The 12,917-nt window shown below is 35.3% G+C and overlaps 1 protein-coding gene across 1 annotated transcript; it reads right to left on the bottom strand.

The window, feature by feature from the left end:
• Nucleotides 1-443: 443 nt before the first annotated feature.
• Nucleotides 444-4,023, bottom strand: LOC115961513 (flavanone 3-dioxygenase 3). Its single transcript, XM_031080488.1, has 3 exons — nucleotides 3,790-4,023; nucleotides 2,113-2,360; nucleotides 444-1,023 (listed from the first exon to the last, which is right to left on the bottom strand). Exons 1-3 carry the CDS (start codon nucleotides 4,021-4,023, stop codon nucleotides 444-446), a joined length of 1,062 nt encoding a protein of 353 aa, XP_030936348.1.
• Nucleotides 4,024-12,917: the final 8,894 nt, after the last annotated feature.

Genomic DNA, 12,917 nt, shown 5'->3' with positions numbered 1-12,917 from the left:
GAAAAAAAAAAAAAAAAAAAGGATAAAAAAGGCCTACCAAGAAAAAATCATAGAAGTTTATAAAAAAGAGAACCATAGATGCCTTGCTGACAGTAACATGGAGGGCCGCGTAAGCCTTAGCTCCGACTACACTGAAAAACTTTGAAGTCGGTAGTAAAGCAAGAAACTATGCCAACAAGGCTGACTTATACAGTTATACCCATAACCAAGCCACTAGGAGTACTCTAGGACAACTAACAGGCCATACTGTATCCCGTCATCAGAGAAGAAATTATTAATTATTCTCCGAGTACAGCAATGTATTGTTTTATTTTTTAACATTTATGATGGATCTCACAATTTTTATTTTCATGCTATGATCCTACATAAACATGAGAGGAGGGAGCATTGCATTTGTACTCAGATTTACCTAGTAATTTTTTGAGTCCCATAGCTTGTGAGTGCTATTTTATAATCTTCAGGGTGTCAATGAAAGCTTTTCCCTCTCCAATGTCATTGGCGGAGAGAAAATTGAGAAAATCTCCGAAACTACTTTCTTTATACCTCTTTGGATGTTGTTCATCCACAAGCTCTTTGGCTGCACCCATCTTCTCATCGAAGCCCAAACTCATTAGGCTAGCAATGGAGATTCTAGTCCCCTCACAATTGAGTATAGCCCTATGCACTACACCCTTGTACAAGCCATTGCTTAGTACCTCAAGATGGTCACCCACATGAACCTGTAAAGCCCCATGAAGCTTCGGGACTATACCCCATTTTCCTTCCTCCATATCCATGATTTCAAGGCCTGGTGAGCTCTGAAGAACAATGGTTAAGCAGCTGTAGTCCGAATGTGGAGGCAACCCTAGTACTGCAACATTTGGATTTGGGCACGGTGGGTAGCAATTGACCGCCATGACTTGCATTCCTTCATTCATTTTGTCACTTGAATATGCTGAACCTAAGCCCAGGCTCTCTGTGATTGCTCCCATTAGTTCTATGCCTAATTTCCTCACCTCCGAACAATAGTTTCCCATCTTTTCCCTGAAAACATGATACGCATTTTTCAGCCAAAAATTATGAAACCACAAGCAATCCAAATATATACATACGTTAAACTTAAAAAATAATAATAATAATAATAATATGAACAATGTATATCGGGGACAAAAATCAAACACATTATATATATATATATATATATATGGAGATTATCTAATTTTACTTGTCCACTACCAGTGTTACGTGTATTACATATGATTTACCACGACCATATGGTATAGACTTGTGACCCTTGGAACCATTTGTGTTTGACATTAAATATATAAGAAGCTGTGGATATATTGCCTTGGTGTACGTGCCCCACTGTCCTGTTGCCCTAAAATGTACGGACATTCAATAAAAAGCCTTTCAAGTGTGCGTTTAGATGATTCTGCCGTTTATCCTCAACCCAAAAAAAAAAAAAAAAGAGTGCGTTTAGATGTAGGTTATTGTTGAAAGTTGATTAATGTATAATTATATTTGAAAAAAATGGCATTTTAAAAAACAATTTTTTTACTGAGTATTAAAAAGTTAAAAGTTAATTAAAGTAGTTAAGGGTTTTTAAGCTCAATTAATATTTTTAAACCTTTTTAATGAAGATATTCATAGTTTAAATATCTTCTTTTATGTTGGTGTGTAACTATTAAATTATAAAATAAAAATTTTTAATTAAAATATAATAATATTGAAATGTGAGATTTTAAAAAGTTATATCTAAATAATAAGTTATTATTAAAAAATTAAGAGAAAAAGACAGAACGCGATGTAACATTTTTTTTCCTATTTTATATTCTATTTAATTATATTTAGAAAATTAAAATAGATTTTTTTCTCAATTGGAAAATTTCAATTGAGAAAAAAAGTGATACTTAGTATTATAATTAGAATTAAGTCCTAAGCCTTATGCTTATGTCATGTTAATTGCAAATATACAAAAGGTGGCATTATAATGTATAATGTAAACTATGATGATATTTAGTTGGGACTTACATTGAGTGATTAAAGAACAAAATAATTTTTGTCATTCAAAATTTCAAATTCCAAGGCAATAACATGCTCATATATATGGTGGTAGCTAGCATGAGAAAATACCTGTAATAAGGTGGATTAGCTGGCCAAGAATGAATCCAATCCTCCAAGGGATGTGCATAATGTTTAAGAAAGACCCTCCAAAACTGGATATTGTCAATCTCATCCTTAATGCTTGTTCCATACCTAACAGGCTTGTGTATATCGTTGGACATTAACTTCATCTTCTCTGGGGTTGGCAAGTTGAAGAAACCGAATGCTGAAGATAGAGCTCCATCCATCAACGATTGGCTGATTCCATGATTGATTATCTGGTACACGTCCAGATAAGGAAGAACTCTCAAATATCATTATTGCATATGATAAAAATAAAACTATATATTATATTTAATTTGTTAAAAAATTATTAATGAAAAACAACACAAAATTGGATTTTGAGAAAAGGACAGAATGCAGTATTAATGAAGCCACCAGCGCTGCTCTTTTCCTTGCCTTTATTTACATCTTAAACAAAAACGAGAAAATTCTAATATTAGAATATTGGTTTTTTTTTTTTTTTTTTTGAGAAGATAAAATATTGGTTAAATGAAGTAAATTTGCAATTTTTTTTTATCAATTCAAACTTTTAGATAATTTAGTCTTGGCCCACACCCAAGGATGAGTATTAGAATATTGTTTAAGCAATTAATTTAAACATTTCTTATTAGTTTAAATTTTTGGGTCAATATGTAATTTATCATTTTTAAAAAATTTTAGTCAATCGAAAATATCAACATTAGCTAAATGTGATATGTTAAAAATACACATAAGTAATTTACCAAAAAGATATATGTGTATATGTGTGCGTGCGTGCGCGTATGTGGAGAGAGAGAGAGAGATGATATAAAATGCCAACTATATGATTTTTTTCAAGTAAATTGCAAATTACACCACTAAGTTTGGAAGTGTTTGGATTTTATACTCAGAAATTTCAGAAATTGGATTTTACCCTTTGAAGTTTGAGAGTGTTTGGATTTTACATCTTAACGTTTCAAAATTTGGAATTTACCATCTAAATTTTAGGAGTGTTTAGATTTTACTTTCTAAAGTTTAAGGGTGTTTGGATTTTATACCCTGAAGTTTCAGAATTTTGTGATGTTAAATCCAAACACCCTTAAACTTTAGAGGGTAAAATTCAAATTCTGTAATGTCAAGGTGTAAAATCCTAACACTCCAAACTTCAGAGGGGTAAAATCCAAATTCTAAAACTTCAGGGTATAAAATCCAAACACTCCTAAACTTTAGAGGTGTAATTTGTAATTTACCATTTTTTTTAATGAGTAATGTGTTCTATATGATTAAGGGAAATGTTAATGATTGCCGTAAGAATATTGATTTAGGAAATTATTTTAATTTTTTTTTATAGAAAATGAAAAAAAACAATTGATTTTTTTGATAATTTTTTTATATTGCTTATAAAAGTGATCATCAAAACTTTCTTAAAATTACCAATTAACAAATTCTGTAAAGGCACCGGATCATATGATTAATTCCAGAATTTTGACATGTGAAGCATGCAATTTTTTAATGTGAAGCATGTAATATTAGTATCATATTATGATAAACTTTATGTTTTCTCTTAGTATTACTCTAAAAATTAACAATAAGTTCTTAATCATTAATCGGTCTCTTTTTTTCGTTAATTTTATGTGCAGAATAAGCTGGTGCGTGCACTAGGTTATTCGAAAGCATAATATATACCTGAAAGAAACCCATACGGTGGCAAGCATTTTTAATGTCTTGTATGACAAGGGACCGTTGTGCTGAGCCGTGTCTGAACCCAGACAAGTCAACAACAGGCACTTTGGCTGTCTCAGGATGCAAATTTGGATCATGAGAGGTTGGAATCACATAACTCTCAGGTACATGTGACAAACCCCTCTCTTGTGCACTCTTTCCTGTGGAGAATGAGCTAGAACTCTCATCATTCCCCATGTTGGACCCGTGACTAAACTCCATTCTTGAAAGGAAAATAGATATATAGGAAAGAACACCTGCTATTAATTTGTACTCAAGCTTGAGAATGTTATAGTTAGCCACAAAATGAAGTAGGGGGTTAGAGACCTTTATATATATGGAGATTTAGAGAACTTTATGTCAAAATAATACTTTAAAATACTCTAGATATTTTTATGTTATTATCTAGAGTATAATATGTGCTCCTATGTGATTTGCAAGTTGCAACATTGAATATAATTGCTGCTGTGAGTCTGTAACTACTTTGATGAAAAACAAATCCACATGTACTAGAGAGAGGTAAATTATGCGTACTTTGATTTGTGAGGGTACTGTGCTTTTTATAGTAGTAAAGGGTTGACTTCTCTTCCTTAGATTAGAAGTCTTTTCCTTATAGGAATCTTCTTGAGCGCATTTGGCGGAATCCTTTCCTTATAGGAATCCATTTGAGTAGCGTCAAACGTGAAGGGCAAGACATTTCCTTACATAGGCAATCGTGGATAGCAAACAATTCTATATCAAAGTCGTCAACTTATTCCATCTCCTTCAGCTTTAATGGCGTTAGCCTATTGATGGTGTCAACCCTTGGGCATGCCTTGCGGACTCCCCGCAGTGCCCCTACCAGATCTCCCTTACGTCGATACTTGTCAGTGGAAGCCGACAGGTTTAGTTACAACCGTCAGCTTTTGTCATGTCACTATAGCCGTCAGCTTATGTCTTAGCATGAGTAAGCATTATTTTTATCCTTATCACAAACGATACCCCTTAGAAATATCTTTCTACAAAGTAAAATATATGTATAGCTGCAATCTTATCTGTGCAACGATGTGGAAGAAAGCTAGCAAGTATGTACTCGAAATCAAAATGAAACTTTTCCCAAAAAATGACGAGCTATATATATACATGCTATTCTTGGGTGTTGAGTTATAGGACTTTAGGCACCAAGAACAGAAATACAATTCTATCTTCATCACGTAGTACACATTGTCTTGTAGTGCTAGTGGGTATTATGTTACACTGAACTGGTTGGTTCTACAATTAGTTACGCAGTGAGTCATGTAATTAGAGGGTTTACGTGTTGAGCCTAGGTTACTCCACTCCACTGCAACACTTACATTGACCCCACACACACACACCACACAGGTTTATCCAGAAAAAGAATACTATATATAGAAGGTTGCAAAATAGGTGGCCAGGTCTGGCGCTGTTCTTTCTGTTGGGCACAAAATCTGTGGATACCACTCGAATGTTTGTTTCCAGCCAAAACAGGTCGGCTGTGTTCATTTTGCACTTAACTAAAGCACTGATATTTCAACCCAGAGCAGTACTCTATTCAGTCCTTTAGTTTTATATGGACTCGACTAAATAAAAATAGTTGCATTTCTAAAAATAACTTCAATGATGACTGGAATTTACTTTAAAAATAAAATTTTGGTTGTAAATTACATGGCATTCTATTACAAAGTAATTTATATTCCTTTTTTAAAATCATTTTCTTATTTTTACTCTTCTTCAATCATAATCCTAATGTGGTATCTTCCAAATTAGGATCATTAATTAAAATAAAGTAATTTGGCTTTATGTTAATCCAAATTATATGTACATTGTCGGAATACCTAATGTTATTGTTTTCTTTTATTTTTAACATAGCTAGATAACTATGCACATACTAGGTGATTTTTTCAAAAAAGAAAATAGATAAACTACTATATTCAAAAGATCGAATTTGGAGCATTAAGAACCAGTAAGTTTAATACTGTAGATATTAATAATACTGGAGAAGATAAATCATCTACTAATATATTTTTTTTCTTTTTTATCTTTAGCTAAATAAAGATATTTATTGCAAGTTAGTGGTATAGGGACCTTACAATCTTCCTTTGCACACAAAAAAAAGAAGTGGAGAGGTCAAAACCCCAAATACTAATAGTTAAGTGAGTTGACCAGGATAGGGCCACATACACCATGTTAGGATGTAAGATTTTATTCAATTTTAGGTAAGCTATTTTCAACTTTAAAGGGAAAAACAAAGTCTCGAGAAAGTCTAGGTTTATCACATTTAATGTATAAGACAAGGCGATTTCCACCTAATCTCAGGAACACACATTAGATTAGAGACTGCTGGATAAATGAATTCTTGTTGTGATATGAGGAGTCAATTTTATGTTGTGATAATATATGATCATGAGGTAGCAAATCCGGGTCTTGAACCCATTATGTGAAGTAATAAGATTTAGACTTTGAGCCCATTATGTGAAGTAACAATATTAGGGCTTTGAGACCATTTAATGAAGAAGTAAGATTTGGGTTTTGAACCCATTCTATGAAGTGAGGAAAATGGTAGGTCATGATTAATTCCACTTTATGATGCGGACAAAATAGAGACTTAAAAGCCCAATCCAGGAAGCCCTTACATAGGCTGCGTTAATTTCATTGTAAATTTTCAACATTTAGGGTTTTTTTTTTTGGTTATAAAATCTTGGTCAAACTAAAAATATTTTTGATTGACCCAGTAAAACATTTTTCAAACTCTTTCTCCTTCTCTCTTTCTCACACATAGAGGATGACAGTGATGGGACATGGGGCTATCGATGCGGTGGCACGAGGCGAGTGGTGGCATAAGGCGAGTGGTGGTTGTCAACGTGAAGGATTCGTTTTTTTTCAATATGTTTAGTGATCAATGCTAGGGTTCATTGAGGCGCGAAGGCTTGGCAGACAACGTTGGGGCAAGCGGTGGTCATTGGTACTCATATTTTTGGATGTTTTCTAGTTCTATAATGGGTTTTAGTTTTGGATATATAGGTTTTGTAATGAAGAAAATATCCACATTTTACGTCCCAAACACAGTAAAAATTATTTTCAAAGCATTTTTAAGAATGTAACCAAACACGAAAAAGGAAAATATTTTTGACAAAATATATTTTACAACGAAACAAACGGAACCATAATGATAACTATAGAATCAGGGGTGTAGCCAAAAAAATTTACTTGAAGGGCCGAATTGTAGTATTGATATATTAATCATAGTTCATATTGAATACAAAATTATTAACTTTGATATATTGTTATATTCTTAAATATTAATTAACATACAAAAATTATATAGTTTAGTATGGAAAAAAAAAAAAATATATATATATATATATATATCCAATAAAAGAACATTTTGCATCAAAATTATGCCTCACGATCTTTAATGGAATAAAGATAACAATACAAAAAAGTGAACAACAAAATCTTAAATACCCATATGCATATCAACACACACAGTGGCAGAAGAAAGAAACAAAAATAATACTAATGGTAAAATAATAATAATGATTGATGAGAGAGAGAGAGAGAAGAAAATACACTTACATATTCACTTCTTTAAAGAGTCAAGAAGATGATGTTGTACCAGGACAAAAAATGGATTAATACTTTTGGTTGAGATAGGAGTTTTTGTGTTGAGAAGAAAGAAAATGGGGCAATGGGCTGACACTAGCAATTACAACAAAGCTCCATAGGCACCTAAAGATAAATAAATAAATAAAAATAAAATTATGTTAGGAAATGGGTTGTCAATGATGCTAGAGAGATTTATTATCCATTATAATTAAAAAAAAAATTTGGACAATTGAGAAGATCATCTGTTAGTCATTATCCTTTGGACTAACTATAAATCTTAGGAATAATTGGAGTGGACTAGTAATAAAATTTGGACAATTGAAGAGACCAACTAAAAATCCATTGGACTAACTAGAAATCTTAGAAATAATTGGGGGGGGGGGGGTGGTTCTAATTTTTTGAGAGGGCTATATCATATTACTAGTTGTAGGAGGAAAAAAAAAAAAAAAAAAATTGGGGGGCCAAGGAGCAGTGTAGCTCTACCCCTGTATTCACAGCTCCACTCCTGCATGCGTCGCCCCCAATTGCGTCCAATTTCGAATCGGAATTTGAATGCAACCCAAGCTCAAATAAAACCAAAATTTCTATGCTTTGCCATATCAATGGTAGGATAGTTACTCAATGTATGAAGCATGTTAACACAAGCAATAAGCATAGTTCATGAGGCATCCATAATAAAGCTAATTGATTTACTGTGTTTTTTATTTTTTATTTTGGATATCTGTGGTGCAATTTTTGTGTACCATATACTATATAATTATGGACAACGTTTGGATCCAAACCTGTTTGGACTTATTTTCTCTTCAACCCATTACGTGCCTAATTATAAGATTATTTATATATATTATTTAAATAAGCTATATGACTTATAAAAAAGTTATGTAAAAAATAATTGGTGTCTTGGTCTAATGATAAAGAGCTATTATTAGGAATGGACGCCATAAATTGAAACTATCTAAAAAAAAGAAAAAATTATATGACTAAAACTACAAATGAATGGCCTCTTCAATTATCACATAGTTGCTTAGAGCAAGATAACAAACTTTCTTCGGTAACTATTAGTATAAATAGCCATTAATAGGGTAGCAGGAACTTTAATTCAAATCAAACGCTTTTTAGGACACTTTTTTTCTTTTTCTTTTTTTAATTGAGAAACAAGATTGCTCAGCTTTTTATTATTGAGGGTTGGTTAAATCAATCTAGAGTACTTGAGAAATTTGTAGTGGAACATCCTTCATCTACACAACAAAGTCTGAGATATATAATGCATATCGAGTTAGATTGTGAGCTATCTTATTACTTTATTTATTTTATTTTTAAAGGACACTTAACCAACTCAAATAACCAACTAAGCTGATCCCATGGAATTTATTATAATTTTAGCTGCCAGAGTCAAACCCGTTGCCTTTGGGTTTAAATAAAATCTGCATGAAATTAGATGGTTAAATCTAACCAAATAATTCAAAGAAAAAGAGGGGAAAGAGGGTGATCTATAAAGTAGCATCTAAGTTAGGTGATTCAACCATCTAAATCATTTCAACTACATTTTGGTCTTATCTATCTTCAGCTTGCTTTTTGTTTTGTTTCGTTTGTTTGTATTTTTTTTTTCTCTGTTTCTTGCACAATGAAAATATAGGATAACAAGTAAATACCCAATAAAAATTAACAATATATAGTCCTACCAAATTGATGAAGGGTCCGGAGGTGAGAGGTGTTGAACTACATAGTCCTACCAAGGACCAACGAACTTTAAATTCAACTACCCCCCAACAACTTTAGTTTCAAAATTGGGTTAATCTTCAATTGGACTGCATCTCTCAATCTTCTACGAAAAATCATTGCATCAAGATATCATTGAATTTCAAAAGTGGAAAGCCAATAAAACTTTCAAAAATTTTAAGTCACTAGTCACCATATCATTTTGTAATAAGATTTTCTTAAAATTTTGTTATTTGTGTAACAACTAACATTGTTAAACTACTTGCCTAAAAAGAAAAACAACTGGTTCCAACAACTTTAGTTTCAAAATTGGGTTAATCTTCAATTGGGCCGCATCTCTCAATCTTCTACCAAAAACCATAGCATCAAGATAGCATTGTACTTCAAAGGTGGAAAGCCAATAAAACTTTCAAAATTTTAAGTCACTAGTCACCATATCATTTTGTAATAAGATTTTCTTAAAATTTTGTTATTTGTGTAACAACATTGTTAAACTACTTGCCTAAAAAGAAAAACAACTGGTTCGCTAACTGGACTTGGTTTAAGTTCAGTAAATTCAGCGCATTAAACCTGTTGAGATGATCACATATGGTTAATGTGGGGTAATGGGCCCAAAATCATACAATGGGGCATGAGGCTTTGGCCGAAAGCGCGGTAGTCCAAGTCCGAGGAGGAATATATCCTCGGACATATACAATGGGGCGTGAGGCTTTGGCCGAGAGCGTGGTAGTCCAAGTCCGAGGAGGAATATATCCTCGGACCAGCTAAAGCACGGTCAGATATAAGTCCTAAATAGTCAGAGTGACCTTCTAGGAAGTTCTAAAGGATAGGAACTCAGGAATATTTAAGGGAAAGTTGCTAACACCGCATTTATATGGACAAGACCCTTGAACAGTGCTATCTCGGTTACTGCAACTCACAGAACACCAGAGAAGGTGTCTGATGGGACAAGCACTCAAGTATAGGCTTGGATGATCAACAAGTGGAAGGCCAAGATCATTCAAAGGGGACTATATAATAGGAGAGACCCACCATGGAGAGGGGGGCCGGGGATTAAGAGAGAAAGCACTGTAGCAATCTCAAGAACTCCTGTAACCATTCTCATTCAATATTTACTAGAACAAAACTCCTCGGATTGTGCCAAGAACAAACTTTCTTTGATAAACTCAGTTCATCTCTGTTTGATTGTCATGAACACCATATTAACTGTTATCCATGCACTAAAGCCTAGCTCTTTGACCCACTGTCTACAAATTTATTGTACTGGGCTCACTAGTCCAAGATCTCATACACCTTGGGTTTGGGCTGCAAAACGTGTCCTTACAAATGGCGCCATCTATGGGGAGAGCTTGTGTGATAGTGAGTGCAACGGTCAACTATGGTGGGTTCAGGTCCTCACCAGGCAGAGTCCACGGCATCCCAACATGAAAATCCTTTCGCCAACCTTAAGCGTAGGAGGAATCGAGAGGACAGCGTGCATACTATGCATACAAGCAAAAGTCACTCTCGAGTTGGAAGTTGCATCTCTCAGGAGCGACGTAGAGTCTGGGACTCGTGGCGGTGAGATGGTTCGACGGCCTAAGAGCAAATTCCATAGACTCCTTCAAGGGGCTCCCCTCGGGGCTGAGCCTTATAAGGCACCCGGGAAAAGTGGTTAAATAGAACATTAGTCATGCCTGTAGTCCTCAGACCAGATGCTAAGGGGAAATTAACACACAATGACATTTTTGCACTTAGGGCTGAGCCTTATAAGGCACCCGAGGAAAGTGGTTAAACAGAACATTAGTCATGCCTATAGTCCTCGAACCAGATGCTAAGAGAAAATTAACACACAGTGACATCTTTGCACTCGGGCTGAGCCTTATAAGGCACCCGCGAAAGTGGTTAAACAGAACCTTAGTCATGCCTGTAGTCCTTGGACCAGATGCTAAGGGGAAATTAACACATTGTGACATCTTTGCACTCGGGGCTGAGCCTTATAAGGCACCCGAGGAAAGTGGTTAAACAGAACCTTAGTCATGCTTGTAGTCCTCGGACCGAATGCTAAGGGAAAATTAACACATAGTGACATCTTTGCACTCGGGGCTGAGCCTTATAAGGCACCCGAAAAAAGTGGTTAAACAGAACCTTAGTCATGCCTGTAGTCATCGGACCAGATGTTAAAGGGAAATTAACACACAGTGACATCTTTGCACTCGGGGTTGAGCCTTATAAGGCACTCGGGAAAAGTGGTTAAACAGAACCTTACTCATGCCTGTAGTCCTCGGACCAAATGCTAAGGGGAAATTAACACACAGTGACATCTTTGCACTCGGGGTTGAGCCTTATAAGGCACTTGGGAAAAGTGGTTAAACAGAACCTTAGTCATGCCTGTAGTCCTCGGACCAAATGCTAAGGGGAAATTAACACACAGTGACATCTTTGCACCCGGGGCTGAGCCTTATAAGGCACCCGAGAAAAGTGGTTAAACAGAACCTTAGTCATGCCTGTAGTCCTTGGACCAGATGCTAAGGGGAAATTAACACGCATTGACATCTTTAGAAGCAGTTAAACAGAATCTTAGCTATGCTTGGCTCCTCAGACCACATACTTTGGGGAAAGTAACGTTCCATGATATCTATTTGTTTCTCACTAAATGTCAAGACAGACCCAAGATTATAATCGACTCCTCAAATTGGTAGCTCTAAAATGTGCAATTTACAGTACAGATATAGGGCGCGTGAAACGGCACTCCCACGGGTGTAAATCAAAGGATCAAGTAGAGTTAACTCTTAAAAAATTCAAAACCCCACTTTTCTCCTTGGGTGAGAGGAAAAAACTAGAGTTTTGAGGTGTTATTGTGGGGTCATGGGCCCAAAATCATACAATGGGGCATGAGGCTTTGGCCGAGAGCGCGGTAGTCCAAGTCCGAGGAGGAATATATCCTCGGACATATACAATGGGGAGTGAGGCTTTGGCCGAGAGCGTGGTAGTCCGCGGACCAGCTAAAACACAGTCAGATATAAGTCCTAAATAGTCAGAGTGACCTTCTAGGAAGTTCTAAAGGATAGGAACTCAGGAATATTTAATAGAAAATTGCTAACACCGCATTTATGTGGACAAGACCCTTGAACAGTGCTATCTCGGTTACCGCAACTCACAGAACGCCAGAGAAGGTGTCTGATGGGACAAGCACTCAAGTATAGGCTTGGATGATCAACAAGTGAAAGGCCAAGATCGTTCAAAGGGGACTATATAATAATAGAGACCCACCATGGAGAGGGGGGCCAGGGATTAAGAGAGAAAGTACTGTAGCAATCTCAAGAACTCCTGTAACCATTCTCATTCAATATTTACTAGAACAAAACTCCTCGGATTGTGCCAAGAACAAACTTTCTTTGATAAACTCAGTTCATCTCTGTTTGATTGTCATGAACACCATATTAACTGTTATCCATGCATTAAAACCTAGCTTTTTGACCCACTCTCTACAAATTTATTGTACTGGGCTCACTAGTCCAAGATCCTATACACCTTGGGTTTGGGCTGCAAAACGTGTCCTTACAGTTAAAAAAGGATACGTGTCACTATCGTGACAGGTCCAGTACAACAAAAAAAACTAAAGAGATAATTACAGTAAACCCACCTGTGATTAGGCCCGTTTTCACTTTACCTACCCATAATTCAATCATTTACACTTTGCCCACCTAAGGTAACTTCCGTTAGGGATCTGTTACCCACCTCTCCCTTTGTCATTAGAAAAACATATTTTTAGGAAAAAACAAACA

Source organism: Quercus lobata, chromosome 9, assembly GCF_001633185.2.
Source record: "Quercus lobata isolate SW786 chromosome 9, ValleyOak3.0 Primary Assembly, whole genome shotgun sequence".
Classification (NCBI taxonomy): Eukaryota; Viridiplantae; Streptophyta; class Magnoliopsida; order Fagales; family Fagaceae; genus Quercus; species Quercus lobata.
The sequence above is the reverse complement of the archived record's forward strand: the minus strand, read 5'-3'. Positions and strand labels throughout refer to the sequence as shown.

Excerpts from the sequence above, each read along its gene's own strand:
- LOC115961513 (XM_031080488.1), bottom strand. The coding sequence starts at position 4,023 with ATGGGGAATGATGAGAGTTCTAGCTCATTCTCCACAGGAAAGAGTGCA. Across the intron at positions 2,361-3,789 it reads ACCGTATGGGTTTCTTTCAG|ATAATCAATCATGGAATCAG; the intron begins GTATATATTATG and ends GACGTGTACCAG. Across the intron at positions 1,024-2,112 it reads GCTAATCCACCTTATTACAG|GGAAAAGATGGGAAACTATT; the intron begins GTATTTTCTCAT and ends TCATGTTTTCAG.